Genomic DNA, 19517 nt, shown 5'->3' with positions numbered 1-19517 from the left:
TGCAGGTCATATCTGTGTCTAGCTTTATAAAGCAAGATACATGGCCATACCAAAATGCAACAGATAATTCCCATATTGATAACGCTAATCTGCCTTGGTCTAGATAAAAAATTGCACATGGTGCTTACCACAAAAGCAACTGCATAATTAAAACAATATACTTTCAATTTTACTACAAAAATAAAATGAAGATTCTAGAAAGATTTTCGTTTCAGAAACAGTTCCTTACACTAGCTTAAAAGTTGTATTTCAGTTAAGTATAGATTTCTTACTCACTAAAACTTAAAGATACATTCACTGATTTTTTTTTTTTGCTAAATGTTGACTCCAGTGAGCAGCTCCCTAAGATCTGGCATATTGATTTCTTGTTGTGAAGTGAGCTGTTCAAGCTCCATTTAAGATTTTCATCTTGCATGTAGCCCTGAGCACATCATAGCACCATAAATTAGTTAAATTGCACATTTATCACAAATGTTATTTTAAGATACTGCGTAAATGTGATGGCTGGAAGATATACAGTATGCTGCAACAAGCCACTACTTGGGTGGGGTTAGACCAGGGTCACCTTTATACACCTGTGATTTAAAGCTCTTCCGACCCTATCACAATTTCATTTTTATACTCTTTCTTGAGGCATTTTGTTTTCTCTCTCGCTCAATCTGCATATTTCTAAATAAAATACCAAATGCAAAGCAAAGCCAGAACTCAGATATTTTAAAATCCTGCATCCATACCTGTATCTTTGTGTAACAGGAAAAAAATTATCTTAACATAGCTAGGTTGGTGATGTGGTTAGCACTAATAGTTACCATGCCAATATACATATCAGTCTATGGATGAAAAGCACATTATTCTAGTTCATTGATTCTCTAAATTCTTTATAATGTGAAATCACATTGGTATGCCAGTCCTGGAGGTTCTGAAATGCAAGCTGAACTTTATTTTAATAAATTTGGGATATGCAGATCCTGACTGGCCATTCATTTGCAAAGTTTCAAGCATATTTTAAAAATGTATTAAAAAGTCATTTCTGGTGCACACAAACAGATATGGTCGCTCCCTGAATTTTCACCCGGTACATGTCCTCACTGCACATTCAGAGCTGGGTTAGTGAGGCTGGGGAACTGACTTGTACCAGATTCGGTGTGCTTGCACCAGCGGCACTTGGTGTTTGCAATCATCAACCTCTTCTCTGTATTTTCAGAGTAAGCTGAAGGAACACTGCAAAAGACTCTGTAGTCTCTTGCTTTTACTCCCTCCTGTGTCCCAGATAACAGTGCTGCTTTCAGCACTACTATTATAAGTCACTAGTGCATCTTAAAAATACATTGATTGACATATATGCAATAATCTGCCAGTCTCCTTATGTGTGAATTTCTGGTTTGCAACCAAACACTATATTTAAGCTGTTACAATTTTCAAAGGAGGAATTCTCTGCTGTAGAGGTAAAAGGTTTGGCTGCATTTAGGTTGAGATAATCTATTTGCAAAAAGTGTGGACAGCCGCGCGGGAGGCTTCACAAAAGACTGCAGCCAGCCAGGTTGCCTCTCCTAACGAAGCAAGGGGGACTCCTGGGACGGGACAGTCAACCAGCAAAACGGCACGCTGCAACTTTATTGCTGGAATTTGAGCCCAGGCCATAAACATTGACACACAAATGACCTTAAAATCAGATACAACTGAGAGGCAAAAGAAGGGGAAAAACACCCAGAGCCCCAATCATTAATCCTGTTCACTAGGTCTGCTCAGCAGTGTTTGTTATAGAATAAACAGAACACTCCACTACATTTTTGAAGACATGGTACTGGCCTTTACAATTAAAGAGAGGGACAGAAGGAGAGAAAGACGGAAGGAGAGAAGGAAACAGAGACATAAATAGAGAGAGACAGAAAGAAAGAGAGACAAAGAGAGAACCAAAGATTTAATTAGTTGCTTGCCGGAAGACTGGATTTTTTTAAAAAATAAAGGAAACTGTACATCTGACATTCAGATGCTAGTTATTCCTTGAGACATGATTCTTAAGAGCTGGAATGGTAGTTCTGGTTCCCATGTAGCCATCTCCAGACTAAGTTCACCTGACTGGCAAAAGACACTACTGACATGCAGAGTAATATAGGCGCTTCAGAGATGCAAAGTGTTTTCAGTGGTTTTGTTGGGATGACCTGTCAACACCAGTAAAAGTCTGTCATTATCATATAAATGCTCCCGCCTGTTTGCATTTGTTTGGCATGTGTTTATTCACCTGCTCGCCCCTCTTGCTGTCTGCTGCGAATGCTGTACAACAGCAGGCAGGGCCGGAAGAGGACTCGCTTCAAAATCACAAAGTTTTAAGTCACCAGTCTCAGGTTCCTACTCCTATCATCTGAAAATGCCGGGTAGATGGAAAGGGATTCTCTAAGCCGTGAAATACCCACCGGCACAACTTACAGACTCTGCTCAGCGAACTCGGGGGAAACACGTGCGAGTAGCGGTGTCTGCCTGGGTCGGAATCCACAGTACAGCAAAACACCTATTTCCTTGCCACGCACTGCTTATAAACCCTGTCTTCACAGTCAGCCTTACCTGATGTTTAAAAAGGAGTTATAATGCTCATTTATCTTTTCTGGGGGAAAAAATTCTGTTAATGCAGCCTTTGAATAAGTGCTACCCTGCTCTTTAAATGCTAAAGTTCACTAAAACTCCAGTGATTTATGTGCAGCTTTTGACTGCCAGCACCTGGCAGATGAAGAAACCTACTCAAGCTTCAGTCATAAACAGATAGCATACAATTTAATTTTAATGTGCTCGTTAGTCGTAGCACATTTCAGACATAATTGTGAACGCAACACAAAATTATAGCAAAAAGACAATTTTAATGCTGCTGTAGAAAAAAAGGTTATATGAAGAGTCATATAATGGTGCTTCATTGTCAACAACAAAACAGGGCACAGAGTGCATTACAGTGTCTGTGCTGTTTACATGCCAATATTTTATACATAGATTCTCATATGGTGTCAGCTGTCAGTTACTTCTGCAAATTAACTGCCAAAAATGGAGACGAACAGAATCACTTAGTGTGCTGGTAACCACGGGTTACCTTTCATATGCCTAAAGATAAAGCTGCAGTATGGAATCTTGGGAGAATAATTAGGCAGAACAAAACAGAAAGTTACCAATTGAAATAAAAAGGCATTCTACAATAGGAAATAACAACCAAGAGTGCTTATAAATAAGTAAAAGAGGTTATATCACAGAATGCCTCATAACTTTTAAGCAAAGTATTACAGTACAAACATTTTAAAGGCTTTATCAATGTTTAGGAAATACAGTACAAGTTTTTCAAATAGATTTAACCCTTTGAGCACTGAGTTTATTTTGAATTTTCTCTTTTTATTTTTTTAATTTTTTTTTTTTTTTTTACTAATAAATACCTTTAAAAGTCATGTTGTGCAAAACAGTTAGAATGTATGCCAGGAATGCAGTCCATGGCTTCTGTTTCTTCAGATGGTTTAAAAAAAACCCCAAAAAACCAAAAAACAAACAAATGATAGCAACACTAATAAATATGTATAATTTAAACATGAACCTCTATTAATATAGATGTACTGTATAGCAAAACAAAACAAAACATACTTTGCTTTAAGAATAATGTTTCTGAATACTTTATAAATGCTATCTGTGGTATCTTTCATCATATAATTTACAATGTTTGGATGTTAAAAGAAAAACCGTTAGATCTAAAAAATGAAATATACACTATATATAGGTACAGTTTATACCTGGGGCTTATCAGGTACAAAAATCACTGTTGCTAAAAATGCTGAAGAAAAAGAAAATGGCATTAACACCAATCACATTTTCCATAAGAGATTTTGAAATCTATACAATATATACATCTATGTTTCAATGTGAAAATTATATTTTTAAATTTCAAGGTGTGAGACACCTCTGCATAAATGGAGGTTCATATTAGTAATCGGAACTAAGCTGGTAAGGGTTTAAAAAAACCATATCCATACATTTTTACCAAATTAATGCAAAAGTGCTTCAAAGTACTCAGAGGGCTAAAGATTATAGGGTGAGAAATACCAGCACACTTAGGTCACATGAAAAAAGTGCACCAGAATTAGTTATAAATGCTTAATTAAACTGTCTGTTAATGCATGCAGCTTGATGCATCAGAGGGATGCACAGCAACTAAATCCAATTTACACAAAGTTCCAAACACTTACCACTGCATTTTAACCTTCATATTTTACCAGTAACAACAGCTGATTATGCACCTCTATTTAAACACTGTACAGTTATACAAAACAGTTCAGCCCAGAGCGACTCTGGAGTTAAAATAAGAACATGTGCCAAGAACTAAACAGTAGCTTTAAGGCGTCTTTGACAGATTTCCTCAAAGCAAATTACAGTTATTTTAATCAAAAGCAAATGCTACTGCTTCTCTAACTCCGAAACATACAGAAGATGATCCTCTGGTGACTTCCCATGTGTTTTACTAAGATGAAGTTTAACCGCATGCTTGCTTGCAAAAGTCCTGTTACAAAGTTTGCACTGATAAGAAGTTCCGATATCTTCCTCTGGCGAGGACGTCACCAGTTTTTCCGACGGTGACTTTGCTTGTGCTATCTGATTGTTAATCTGTTCACTGGACAGTTTGGACAAGTCTCTTAACCTGAAACCCAGATGCGATTCAAGATGACTGATATAAGTCGAAGGAGTTCTGATCTGTGAAGCACAGTCATTACAAAAGAACACCGGGTGCCCAGTGTCCAAATTTTTAAGGAACTTAGTTCCCCCCGTCCTTCGGAGCTGGTATTTCACATTGGCCAGCCAGTGGCTAATTGTGGTCATTGAAAGTCCCGTAAACCTGGAAATGTGCATTCTTTCTTGAGGGCTCAAGTCTGACATGATGTATTTCCCCTCTGAAGTCTGCCGTAAACTAGCTGCAAACTGGGCCTGCAATATGAGCAAGTGCTGAGGGTTCCAGTTAGACTGACGTCCCTTCCTTTTCTGAGCTGGTGTACTCTCTTCTGGTTCCTCTATTGTGGTACCATCAATGTCAGATTTCTCAGATATGCTGGAAGGTGTGGAAGATTTTGATGTGTGACTTTCTGTCAGGTTCTTCAGCATATCAGATATATCTGACAAGGCATTCTCGCGTAGCGGCGAGTTTGACATGAATGACACGACTGCAGATGTCTTTGCTGTTGTCACTGTAGATGAAGAAGATGCAGAAGATGTCGATGTGGATGACAAAAGCGCTGAACCCAAAGAGCAGCTTTTGTCACTCTTGCCTTTCGTCAAATCTATGGGTTGGTCATTGTTGACATGATAAAAATAACGGTCTAAGTGGTCTGGTTTTTTGGACTGTAGAGGTGGGGTGGCCACTGCAGCCTTTTCCGCCAAACTGTTGCTCATTTTAAAAAGCATGCTCATTGGATCCAAAGCAGGCAAAGATGGCTTTGCTGCCTTCCCAAGGTGAATATTCATGACAGACTGCAGTGCGCTTAATGGATTTACAAATGGCTGTTCAGGAGGGTGGTCAGTAATGATAGCTGTGCTGCTACTTAAAGAACTTACAATCGACTTAACAGGCTCCTTCCCGTTTTCCACAGGTTCTACAGTTGGACTATCCTTGCAACCATCTCTCTGAGGGCCTGGGCTGTTCTGCTGGCTTTTAAAGCCACCATCACTGGAGGACTCCATCTTAAGGGGTTCACTGACTTCACTACTGCATGGCGAAGGCGTTGCACGCTTCATCGGAGAAAGCTTTCCTTCAGGCTCTTTCATTTTTTCCTCCACTTTAGCCACCTTCTCGGTGACTTTCTTTACCAGTTCTTCCATGGCATGAAAGTTTGTTTTTGGCACAGGTGAGGTCTGACTGCTTGGTGGAGACACCAAGGGCTGGTTTTTAGTTGGTGATACTAGTTCATTGTTTCCAAACATAGGTTTTAATGGTGTACTCTTCCCAGATGAACCCAATGACAGCTTCATCATATTGGGCAGCTGATAGGCAGCATGAATGCTGGGGTAGCCACCCCAGCTTGGTGTGCCATTCTGGGCTTTGTTTATAGCTGATGTAACTGTGTTTTCTAAAGACTTCAATATATCTAATCCCCCCTTAGGGCTTTCTTCCAGGTCATTTTCAGTCAAGTAATGGTATTTTGAGGAGATATCATATTTCTCCTCATCTTCACTTGACTTCTCTTTGTCTTTCATTTTGTCATCAGCAATGCCTCTTTCTTTATCTACTTCTTTTTTTATTTCAACATTTAATTTAGGGGAAACACTAGAAGGTGTATTGGAAGGAGACGTAAAAGTGGTGGCAGCTAGTGGCACAGACTGGACTTTCTCATCTACTAAGGACGTTATTGTTGGTGTTGCTGGAGCTTCTATAATCGGCTTCCCTTTTTTCATGGCAGAGTTAGTGACTTTAATAAAATGTCCTGTCACCATCATATGAGCCGTGAGTTCCTGCAGAGTGTCATGTGAACTTCCGCACTCCATGCACTTCAGAATTTGAGATTTCCTCGCCTCAAAATGCCAGGCGTAGCTGGCACCGTTCTGGTGACCGTAGCGATTATTTGGCGTAATATAAGGATTAGAATTCTTTTGAAGTGCATCGTTGGTATCTGAGATTGTTGCTTTTGGTGTTCCACCTGTGGAATCTGGAGAACTTGGAAGTTCAAGCTCCAGTGATGCTTTCTTTCTAGTCGCTGGGATGATTTTTGCTGCTACAGGTGTAACAGGTTCCTTCAGAGGCACTTTTTGGTAGTGTTTTGTTTTAATCATATGAACACTCAAATCCTGAAGAGATTCAAATGAATGACCACAGTACATACACTTTAATACTTTCTGGGCATCTTCTTTCCCTTCCATTTCAAGCAAAGAACGTTTACGAGGTTTGGACCATCTTTTGGGGTTATTGTTATCAGTTTCATGGTTGTCATCTCGATAATGTCCTGTTTCATTCATGTGCACTGTTAATTCTACTAAAGTATCATAGGCAGCACTGCAGTCTTTACAGCGGAATTTACTGGCTCCAGTAAATATAGAGCCATAAAGCTTACTGCTTTGTCTGTACAACTGAACTGTGCTAAAAAGACTCGGTTCAGGAAGAATTCTGCTCTGAGAAACTTGCTGCAGTGTTTTAGCCATCGCAGTCTGGTGCCAGTCAAAGCTGCCACTTCCACAACTGCTACTGCTGCTGCTGCTGCTGCTGCTGCTACCGTTGTTTTTTTCTGAAATCGGCTGGTGAAGGTTCAAATTGAGATTGGACCAGTAGGAATTGGAGAGGAAGTTATTATATACAGCTTTCATTTGTTCTAAACTATCAGATACAGTAGAGTCTTCCAGTGGTATCGAAACCTCCTTGCTCTCTTCCTCATTTTTAATAGAGCTGCTCTCAAAGTCTGCCATGCGGTCACTTGTCTCACTGATGTGTGACTCACTGTCCATTTCATGGCTAGAAAACTCAGCTGCTGGAGAGTTTTGGTAGCTTTGGCAGTTCTTACTGAAGTCTTTTTCTGGACATGCGTATTTTGCTGAAGGCTCCCCATCAACTGCATTTTCATCAGGTTCCACATCTTCTTCCACCAGTGCTGCTGCTTTTAGTTCATCTGAAACATAGGCTATTGCAAAAAGAAGAGAATATAAGTTAGTTTCTGCTGATCATACTTTTGCTTCAGTGTTTTAGCCAAAGAAGTGTACTTATTTGTAAAATTAAACAGTTAAAATTTAGTGTTTCTTCAGAGCAAGAAAAAAATCTGCTCTTCAAACATAATTTGCCACCTTATTCTTCTCAAGGGGCAACAGCTTGAAATTAAAACTAAATTTGAAATTAATGAAGCACATTCTGGAGGTGGCATTCATTTCTAAAGTAATAAATTACTTGTATCAACCTCAGAGACAGCAGTTCCTGTCTGTCAATTAATATGTCTTATGCTTCTCCTACCCCTAATGCATTTCTTAACAGACAGATTCACAATTTAAATTAAGCAAGCATTTTTTGCTTATTACAATTTTGAGACTCAATCTTTAATAAACATACAGTACAATAAACATAAAAAAATATCCTACAAAGCAAAAAAAACCCCAGTTACAATAATAAAAAATGAGATTTTTAAAAAGTTATCATTATTATCATCATATTTTAGAGGAGGAGATGGTAAAAGCAGGTGACGTAACCTTTTGAAACAACTCACTAAGAGCAATTTGAGGATATTCATTATGGGTGTAACAAATGACCCATTCACATTTAAACATACCTTTCTCAACAAGAAAGCCCATGCAGAATTATGTCAGGAGCTAGTTCAAGAAAATTGGTATGCTGTACTCATTCTTGCTGTATAAATATATACAAGACCTTCCAGTGGACCTTACAAATGTCAAAGTGTTTGCTCTTTAGACTACTTTGTCAATATTTTCTCAGCATAAGCTACACGGGCACCCAACAGGGATACTGTCTTTTTTTCCCCCCTCAAGTAATGCAACTGGTGATGTAAATCTAAGATACTCTTCCTGAATAGGATAGTTGCGAACTGACAGTAAACACATTCTTTTTTTCCATGGCGCTTCTGTGCATATTCTACATATACTAAGTCTACCTAACTTTTTTCCTTCATGCACGAAAACTATGAAAACACCAAGAGAGGGATCATTAACTGATCAAGATGATCTATCTCTATTTAACACATTAATTTACAGCTAAGCAAGAAAGCAAAAATAGAATGCGACTTTCCTCTGTTAAATGGAATTTAAAATTTACTTGCAATCTCTCACAAATACAATTATAAACTTTGTAAAAAACACATTTCCAGTAGACTGTATGGTTGAAGACACTTGACTTTTGACCTTCTCTGCAACACATCTGGAATGTGGGGGTATCTATATCTTAAACACACTGAATAATCTATAGCTTGTTTATTCAGGCAATAGTGCAGAGAAGATAATGTTTAACACCCCAAAAAGACCTACTTCAGCCAACAGAGTGAAAAACGTAGAACAGTATAGTAGACATCACATATACAATATCGAACCTTGCAAACTTCTTTCAGGGAAGATATGTTTAAATGCTATCAGAAAATCACAGGAGACAAAACAACTGTTAAAGTAACAATGAAATCAGGCTTTTAGTTTCACATGGATTATTTCTTCATTCAGTTAGGAAACACAAAATATTCGCTACTGTTCTTTCACATGGATGAATGGTAGCGAATCTTCCTCCAAGCATGTAAAGTTATCATCTGATTTCAGAACAGAAGTTAAACCTTCGAAAGCACAAACATATCATGTAAGAGCAACACATAACTGTGATTAGGTATTTCAGCTCAGATAATTTCAATACAGAAAATTCATGCAGCAAGGGTCCTATTTTTAATGTTTGGGAGAACACAGTTTGAAAGAATTATGTTAAAAACTTTATTGTAAGATGTTTCAGAGACACTGATATGAAGATCAGACTTTAACAAAAAGTGTATGTACTCTAATGAAATGGAGCTGTGCTGTTTTTCTCTATTTTACACTTTTTCAAAATATTTTTAAAGAATTCAAAAATCCTTATTTTATGTGTATTACAGTCATGTTGGCAACTTATCCTAAGGATCAGGGCCTGTCCTGCAAATACTTGCAACGAAACGGCTATAAAGAATCTAATAAGGTGGATTTCATTCAATACTTTCATTCCCCTATGGATGGTACAGATTGTTTTTTCATCTTCATGATTTGTTCCATCATGTTTCTGAACTCTACCAAAAACTTTAGCATAGGAGACAAAAGCCGTTCAAATTACTCTCTAAAGCCAAAAAATTTTAAATAATTACTGATAATGGGTAAGCAACTGGCTATCAACTACCTCTTTCTCAACCACATCATATCCTAGTGATACGAACAAGGAAGGATGGAAGGAAGAAATGACAGCATGAAACCTAGCACTTGGAAGCAAATGTACTCTTTTCCACCTTGTGGAAACAGTTTGTCTTTTAAAACTCCCATTCCTTTGCCTCTGTTGTGAAACTGAACAATAATTCCCTTTGTATAGGGTAAAGAAAATCCAAGGTTATTGCCACATAGCCTGCAGTAGAAAGAGCTCATTCACACCTGCAGGCTGAGATGGCACACCGAAGCAGTCTGTGAGTGTACCTGTCCTCTGCTCTTTTGGTCCATGGAGTGCTAGTGTGAGCGTGTGTCACCCGTTCCTACCACCACAGCCCAAGCCGAAGCCCTGGGCTCCGTCCCTGCACACCATGGAAAGCGCTGGTGGGGACCGGTGCTCACCAACACAAACCGGGGTCACAGAATCAAGCCCCTCATTAGTGTATTTTTCAAAAAGTTTTTATTTCTCTTACTACTGAAATCTTATGAATTTTGTTTGGACTGAAACACTTGTATTGTCACATTCACCGTTTTTTTAGAATGACTTTTATATTAGGGAAAACCTCCAGCATGCAGCTCATTTAAATGTAAATCTATTTACCTTTCATGCTTTCTTTGCCCTTTTCACCAACTATCAAGCATATTTGCGTGTTAACCAGGAGCTGCCTCCTCTGTAGCTGTTCTCCTTCCTAAGCTCAAGTTGTGAAGCCAAGCTGTGACATCAGTCTTTGATCCGGATACGTGGGAAATGAGGCACAAACGACAGTAGGGAATTTAACCCAGCAATCTGCAACTTTGATAAACTGACAATTTGATCAACTCCTTCTTCTCTTTCCCCTTCACAGAGGAGAGGAGGGATGAAACACAACATTCCCCCCAACTTCCTCAAGCAAAGGTTTATGCAACAGATGAGGGTGCTCAAGGAAATACCTTAGCCTAAGACTTACAACACCATCCTAAACTCGAATTTACACCAGTAGCTTCTAATTCCTTATTCCAAGGGCCAGTCACCTAGTCATTTGCCTTCAGGATAACAGAAGGCAACCCAACAAGTCCTGGACCAACCTGCGACAGCAGACTCGGGGCATACTCACAGATTTTGCAGCACCACCATGGGTAAGTTTATGGTGGCTGAACGGCTCGCAGCTCCCTGAGGCTTTGTCCTCAGAGGTTCAAATGACACATTTCTTCCTCAGAAAACCCAATTAAATTGTTGTCAGCATATGGGACAGAAGAGGAGAGAGGGTTAAGGCCAAACTTCAGTCTCACGCTAGCAGGGAGTATGGGATTCAGTGCAGGTACTCGTGGAAAGCAGCCCATCTGCAGCCAAGGGAATCTCTGATCCCTCCCTGACCACCAGATCTTGCTCAGGGGAGAGAAATGATCTAGATTCTGCCAGAGGACAGGCGAAGGCAACAGCTTCACTGCAACAGAAAGAAGGACCAGGAGGCCTGTAGCAGAGAAATTCCTTGTTTGGTTAAGTACCTACAGAAAGAGCAAAGAGACTACTGAAAGCAAAGAATAAAATCTGATGATAAAAATGATGGTAATGGTAAAAAAATTTTTAAATGGTGATGGTAAAATTTTTTTTCACTGAGATTCACTGCCCAGTGGAGAGATTGTCTTTAAGAAGCACTTTCTCCAGCTCATCATTACTCAGCCGTCTCCCTCTTATTACAAAAAAAAAAAGGCCTTGTAGTTTAGTATTTTTCAAGCGTAAATGCTTGAAACAGCAGGGCATCTGTAAAACTGTTTTTCAATGCCTCGACAGCAAAGTCTGAGGGAAAAAAAACTGCTTTAAAAGCAATTCTAATGGCAGAAGAAGTCAATAAGAATGGAAATGAAAGAAAACAGGTGCTTCTGGGTTTCTTGTCTTTCCAGAGCAGAAGAAAAAAAATTACAGTTCTCGAGAAAGTTTTCAGTTTACACCTCACAGGGCACCATAACCCATAGGAAAGTGCCTGCAAGTTGAGCAACAGTGTCACTGTGACATAATATTTGACAAAAAATGGCAAGCATTTCCCTGGTGCGGCCCTCAGTTTCTAGAGAAGATGAGGATATCAAAGGGATTCAGAAACCTATTGCAGGTGCAGCCACAGATAGGCTGAGAACAGACAGTTCCCTCATTAGTGTTTGTTATAATTATTACCTAAACTGCTAGGTAATAATGAAATTAACACATCTGATATCAATACTTAACAGTAAGCTGTGGTATAATGCAATTCATTTCCACACCAGAAGGAATTAGCTTCATAACTGAGCTATGGATCATTTCTTTGCCAGCAGAAATAAACCGTGATCCATCACTGCCCAAAATGATCTACATATTGTATATACACTCATAAACTCCTATACCTGGCTCTACACAGACACCAGAGATCTACTATACAAAAGCAGAGAAATATCAGCAGTCCACTACGTTTCTGCAGGTAGACGTCGTCCCTGTGCAGCTAAACCAGCTGTTACTCTACTGACGCCCTGGCCAGGCTCCCCAACCTTCTGAGATGCCCACATGCACAGCAGCTGCCAGCTCCAACCCCAACTGCTAGAGGTCCTCTTCAGCAGAAGGAGGAAAAACATCGCACGGTTTTCATCCCTGCCATGGCAACACCCACCCAGCAACACGGTCAGATACACACCTCCCTGAGTTTGTTTGGAAATACAAAACCATAACATTAAAAGCATATTTTACTGTTCTTTGAACACCAATTAATTGCACAATTCTTCCCTTATTTCCTGAAAAATGCATCCGAGACCATGTATTTTGGCTTGGATCTATCCAAATATTTCATTTCGATACTTTTGAAATGTCTTGTTTTAATTATGTTTTTTCGCCAAGACTTTTTCTTTTCTTTTAATTAGCTTACTGGGGTATATTTAAACTAGTATATAAGCTCTTGGCTTGAAAAAGTACCAAAACATTCAAATATTATTCTCACATGAAAAAATGCTTAACTACAAAAGTTTATCAAAACCATTCAGTTCCTTGGAAATATTTTGGCTTTAATTGAATAGCTTTTTATTAAAAACATTACAACCAGCTTTATTATTTATGCATGGCTTGAAATAATCCCGTAATACTAAGGGTCATTTCCCAAGTCATCTGATTTTGAGTGCATCTTGAAAAAAATCTTCCCAACCCTCAAAATCCTGAACCCATCTACATTTCACACTAGTAAAAAGAGAACATTAGAAAGGGACTGGGAGCAGGAACGCTCCCAGTGCTTACGGGATGAATATTATATTCCCAATCAAACAGAAAAGGGAAGGACCCGAACAGATGCTGACGTGGAGCAGGAGCAGGACCTGGCCAGCGCAGGCTCTCTGCAGCCTGACCTCCCCCGGCTCCCCAAGCCCCGGCACAGCACTGCGACAGGGCTGTTCCTGCCACAGCCACTGATGCCAGCAGTGCAGAGCCTTCTCCTCAACATCATTCCCATTCGCTTCTAAAGCAGGCACCAGCCACCTCAGAAATAAATCTTCAAAAAATATTCTGGTTAAATAATCAATGAAAAAAACCTCGATGAGTCCCCAGCTGCTGTGGGACCATGCAGAGTTAAGAAGGGGCTCCGTCCGAACACAAGCCCAGAGAAAGCCAACAGAGAAACAGCAGCACAGAGATGATTTGACTGTGCCAGTGAACCTTACTCACAAAATTAATGAACAGAGGCAAGAGCAAACCAGCTCAGTTCATGGAGTCAATCAAAGACCTAATGCAAATGAAGGCATATAAAAGAGTTATATTAGTCTGTTAGAAAACTCCCACTCCACAGGCCTTCCACTTACAGGAAGAAAGGCAAACATTTCACCCACAACATGAGCTATTTCTATACCGAGACTGACTGATAATTCACACGTAACTGAAAGTGTATTTGAGACTTCACTAGTTGGCAGAGATGTTAGCATATTCCTCGTTAGGCAATAGAAACGGGAGGTAGGAGTGGCTGTCCTGTTTACAAGAGTGGCAAATGACAACACTGTCTCTTAACGGGCATGGCAATACTGATTACCCAGCACCTTGACAGGGACATTATTCCTGTTAGAAAGGTCAAAGGTTCTGTTTCATAGAGGGAGGACTGTCTATTATGGGAGAGAAATGTTATTTCCAAGCGGAGAGGTCAGCTCTTCTCTCGCACATTGGCTGAAGTCGCTGGTACCACGCACCGGACTATGATCCTACTGCAAGACTGATTATTCTGCCCACTGGCAAGGTCAAGAATATTAATTTTGAACATGTTAATTTGATGTGATGTGCATGATTAATGCTTGTTTAGCTGGATTTTTTGTATGTTGACAAATCTGCAGCCTTTTCATGCCAGCAAGAGTGTAGTATTAAGTTAGTGGGAATCAGCGTGGATGGATGTGACGCAGTATGCCAATCTAATGGGTGGCTACCGCCAGGCACTAGAAACTTTGAAGTGTACTTGTGTTTGTTCCCCCATGACAATACTGCAGCTGTCTGCCACAGAGAGCTCCAAAACAGGCTGGAGGAAGCTAGCCAGCTGCTCTAACCCAGCATCCCGGACTGGTATTACATTTGGAGCAACTTCAGAGAGCTCAAATCAACTATAAGTGTCAAGAGTTGAGAACTACATGGACAAGAACACACGGTGAAGAGACGATAACAAGAAATGAATTTATATGTCATTACAGTGTGGGCCATCTAAGTGCACAACAAAGCAAGTCTACAGCAGGCACCTTTTCCTCATGTCACTGTATTCCAGACTCCCCTGGGTTTTGTGCAGTTTAAAGGAGAGTAGAGGATTCAGGTGTCCTATTCACTTTAGATTTTAGGCTGTCATATGAAAAGATTATACATGCCCCCTAAAAATAAGGAGAGAAAACAGTCAAAAATTCCTACTAATTCTGGAAAGGGAGGCATTCATTTTTCTGAAATCTAATAACTGTTCAGATATTTGTTAAATGAAAGATTCCCATGCAAACCTCACATTTATGTATCATCTCAGCAACCCTGTGGACGAAACATGCTTATCCACAGTTTATAGCTGCAAACCTGGAAATCCAAAGAAGTGAAAAAATACTTGCCTATGCCAGACAAGAAGACAATTAAAGGAGCCTGTAACTCCTGTACGTTAATACACATAATTCATGCTATTTACACAAAACATGAGAAGATTGCTTAAGTTTGTGTTTCTGTTCCTATGCATCTTCACAGTGTGTTTATGTGAGTACAATACATGTGTGTAATTGAAAAAAAATCACAGAATCACAGAATGGCAGGGGTTGGAAGGGACCTCTGCGGGTCATCTAGTCCAACCCCCCTGCCGAAGCAGGGTCACCTACAGCAGGCAGCAGAGGACCTTGTCCAGGCGGGGCTTGAATATCTCCAGAGAAGGAGACTCCACAACCTCCCTGGGCAGCCTGTTTCCGTTCTCCGTCACCCTCAGAGTGAGGGTTTTCAGCTTAAACAATTATTAAGGATAAAATACCCAGTGAAATACTCATAGATGCACGTTCTGTGCACAACCCAGAGCCTGTGGTTACAAACCTCCTCTGAGCCAAGCTGCTGGGATCCAATAAATGCTGAATCTGCAGACTGCCAGCAAATTTCTTTTCGCAATGGGGAAAACAGGAAAGGCTTCTGAAGTAAGAAGTATTGTCACGTCCCTCCTCCGATGAGCTTTCTGCTCCCAGTGCAGAGCAGGACTTCAGGTACACTGTGAACGGCTGTTCTAGCAGAACCGCGCTGGAGATGCAACACAACGGATCATGCCTCTCTCCTCCAAAGCTGTGCTCTGCCTTGGTTTCTGCCCAGGGCCTAAACTCCCTGAATTCAACCTGCTGAGTAGAGTTTTTCTAAAATCTACTCAGATTATCCACCCGTGAATCACAACACCACTTCTTGCTCATGTGGAGAAAAGCACACAATCCTATCACACTGCAGCGTGCTCTTCTGTGAGTAGGGCTGCGTGAGGATTCGGCTGAGCTCTGTCTCACTTGAAGAGTTTATCTGTCGTCTCCTACAAAGAGTTTTTGACAAGAAGGGATCTGAAGATTAAAAAACTTTGAGACCCAAGGTCCCAGTTACTCCCATGTATTACGAACAAAACTTTATACATTTTTAAAGAGTCTTCCTCACGTAAAACTTGCCTTCAGATGTCATTATTGTGCAGTCAGAAGTGAACAACACGCTTATGAGAAACTTCACAGGAATAACAGTTCAAAGTCTACGCCTGGTCAAGAAAAACAGATTTTTATGGGTTTTGTCCTAAATTTGCAGTCACAGATACACAAAACAACTGACTCCCAGAAGTACTACGGCTGTAGAGAGGCTGGGGAACAGTTCATGTCCTATGGTGTGTGCCCACAGCTGAACACCAGAAGCAATACAGGATCACAGCAATTGAGCAGAAGGGCTGAGAGGCAGTAGGGACTCCCAGGTCAACACGAGGACCTTCCCTGCTGTTGTATTTTGTGGAATCCATCTCTTTCCTGCTTTGCACTCTGGGCAAGCAGAGATTTTAACAGCCCCTATGAGCCTAAGCCTGGAATTTCTGGATGATCCTGTTGAAAAAGAAGAAAAAAACCCTTCTGGGCCTTCCCCTTCACCACACAACCAACCTTTCACAAGCACCATCAGGACTACAACAAGCAGGCAAATGACTAACAGGGGCTGTGAGCACCCACTGGGAATTCTCAACTGCTGCTTGGTTTGAGTCAGTTCAGGGTCTCAGTGTTCGTTTCACCATATTCATGCAGCACCCTCCTCCCTTCCCCATGCTTCCACATTCCTGGGGAAAGCATGCCCTTCCTCCAAGTACACCAAAGTCCCCAGTCAACGTCATTCAAAGGAGCGTAAGCTCCTCACTACTCCTTGAGAGGTTAAGGGCAGCTAACCAGTCACCAAGGGGAACCACCACCAGCCACCCGAGAGTCAGGCACAAATGCTTGAAGTAAACAGTCCACAAGCAGCCCCATGGTCTGAAAACTTTCACATAAACTTAACAAATACAATTAGGGTGTACATTAGTAACAGAAAAAAACCCCACCTAATTTGCTTTATAAATTATTCATCACGAATAAATGTGATCCACTCCAAGTAAGACAAAAGTGTTTTTCTGTTGGTTTCCAAGACAGTTGCTTGGTGTGAAGTACTACAGACTTGTTAGAGTTTCCCACTCCATGCAAGCACATGCTACAGTGGGAAATAATGTTCGTAAGCAGAGAAAACAGCTTCATGTTATGCTTTGACCCTAATCTTGATTTGGGAGGTAAATTGTTTTTTGGACTCTCTAGTATTTTTCTAAGCACAAAATTACTATTTCCTCAAATGGGACAAAAATATTTACCAGAATCCTCAAAGAATAAAAATGGGGGTGGGTGGGTGTTGAAATAAGTCACTATCAACAACCTGGTAAGACAAAGCCAAATTGTATGAATCAGTACTAAACACAGTGACACAATCTCTGCTTGGTATCAGCATTTGGGTGGCATCTTTTAATCACTGAAAAGCACATAGGGCATTCAACAAACTAATCCAGGATTCACAGCCAACTCCAGGATAAGCAGGCATGAGCATAAAAGTTCTCAATATGGCTCTAATAGCTCTTAATTATTATAATCCTTCACTGAGCAAACAGATGTTCTAAGGGAACTTTAGTTTCTTCAAATGCAGTAATCAAACCATTCTGCTCCTGCCCTGCCTCTTTTCAGTAAATGCTTTGTATAGTGGAGTGGAAATAGCAAACGTAGTGACAAAATGACCATTTAATTGTCACAGAAATCTGTTTCTGAACAAAACTGATGTTGTCAATCCTCCTCATCCACATTTCTCAGAATCTTCTGATTACAGACTAGGAAAAAAAAACCCTTACACCTTACCTTCTGTAATCTTCCCACATCTTTGGTTGCTCCTTATCTGCCCACATCTTAACAAGTTTTACAGTAACCAGAATACTGGCTTTGTATTTGTGTTTCACTGTACCAATACTAATTCACATCTCTGGAGCTGCAGCCTTCATTGTGAAGTTTTTAAAAATCAAGTTTCCATCTAAAATGCTTCAGTATATTACAGTGAGTCATTCTACTTGGAGATTTATTTGTAAATGATCATGACTACTTCAGACATTCAAAACGTACCAAAAGACCTTCAACCTGATCCTTCATTTTTCTTGCAAACTTGAAATTCCCATTGAATATAGTTTCAATAGCTATTTTGGTTGTGGTGCCTCCTTACAATAAACTCCATACAACTGTATGAATGCTATAGTAGAAATCCAAATGATTTCAATCACAACTTCGGCTATTGTGAACTTGTGCTTATAATGAAGTTTCTCCATGAAAAAAAGCAGTTCACTGTGGGCCAACAAAGCTTTGTCCCCTTTCACAGTTTTTATTCAGCCCTCATTTAAGAAAAACAACTATTGACTGCAACATGAATCTTAGGACTTGGAGAAAGCAGAGATCCTAAGGATTACCTCTACGAGATGGCCCCAGCTTTTTTTGTACGTATAGCAAAAAGAAGCACTGAATATTCATTTCACTGATTTGCTAACTATACTAATATACGCTTTTGTAAATGAGTCTCTATCTAGCACTAGCTATTGAACTGAAGGGTATTTGAATAGGTGGGTTTTGCTATAATACCACACAAAGATAATGTGCTGGAAACAAATGGTTCACTGATTCCTGAATAGAAAATTTGCTGGAAAACCCTGAGAACTAGAAGATGAGGGGAGGGGATTAAAATGTCGCTTCAGAGCCACCAACCAAACTCTTGTACTTTTTAAAAGATGTTCCTGTGGCACAATATGAATACTTTATAGCCACGATTGTGAACATTCAATGTCATATGAGAAAAGACACTTGTCAAGAGCCTTTCCCTTACAAGCACCCTCATCATGACCTGTGTTAATGAAGTTAATTGAATTTAAGATCAATAATGGTTAATTATTGCAATTTGACATTCTGAGATAAATGGTTTTAAGACAGAGAAATGTGTGTGTATGTGAATTCTCTCCAAAGAAGGTGAACACATTACAGCCTAAGAGGGATCACACAGTCCTTCCATTGATCCTGGTACAATCTGATCGACCTAATCCTCTGATGAATGTGGGCTTTTCACAGCTACAAGTAAATGTTCTACAAGACTAGTCTAACCCTTGTCACTGACCAAATCTATATGAGCTGTACACTAGAAATCTATTGAGATAGATTAAAGAACTGCTGTAGAAACAAGAGATGCTTCAATAAAGATGAAGGTTTATTATATTGACTATTAACGTTACAGGCAGTATGTAATTATGAATGCTTATGGATCATAAGGGTTTAATTTTGGTCAGTTAGATGTAAATGATCATAACTGAACAACAGTATTAAATTTTTAAAATACTAGATTAAAAAATTCCAACAACCATGTTGAATTTGATGACTTATACATGAATGCTCAGTAAGAAAGTGATTTTTAAATCATCCTTGAAACATGCAAGAAGATGCTCACAGACAGGTATTTATTTCATAAAGTCACTCATCAACCTACTTCATTTAGGGTTTTTTTTAAGTTTACTTTCACAATAGTTCCTCAACAGGAAGACATTTTTTCAAATGTGTTAGTAATGATATTCTTACATGCATACTGAACAAGTTAAATGACCACTTACAAGATTTATAATGACAAAGTAAATGTCAAGCAAAAA

General features: G+C 39.8%; 1 protein-coding gene across 1 annotated transcript in view; it reads right to left on the bottom strand.

Moving 5' to 3' along the window:
* Window positions 1-2862: 2862 nt before the first annotated feature.
* The window catches only part of TSHZ3 (teashirt zinc finger homeobox 3), a 65156-nt gene continuing 48501 nt past the window's right edge, over window positions 2863-19517 (bottom strand). Inside the window, exon 3 of the mRNA XM_075434060.1 lies at window positions 2863-7619. Coding sequence (XP_075290175.1) covers window positions 4420-7619 — 3200 coding nt within the window. The 3' untranslated portion in view covers window positions 2863-4419. The remainder of the gene's footprint in view (window positions 7620-19517) is intronic.

Source organism: Opisthocomus hoazin, chromosome 12 (genome assembly GCF_030867145.1).
Source record: "Opisthocomus hoazin isolate bOpiHoa1 chromosome 12, bOpiHoa1.hap1, whole genome shotgun sequence".
NCBI lineage: Eukaryota > Metazoa > Chordata > Aves > Opisthocomiformes > Opisthocomidae > Opisthocomus > Opisthocomus hoazin.
The sequence above is the reverse complement of the archived record's forward strand: the minus strand, read 5'-3'. Positions and strand labels throughout refer to the sequence as shown.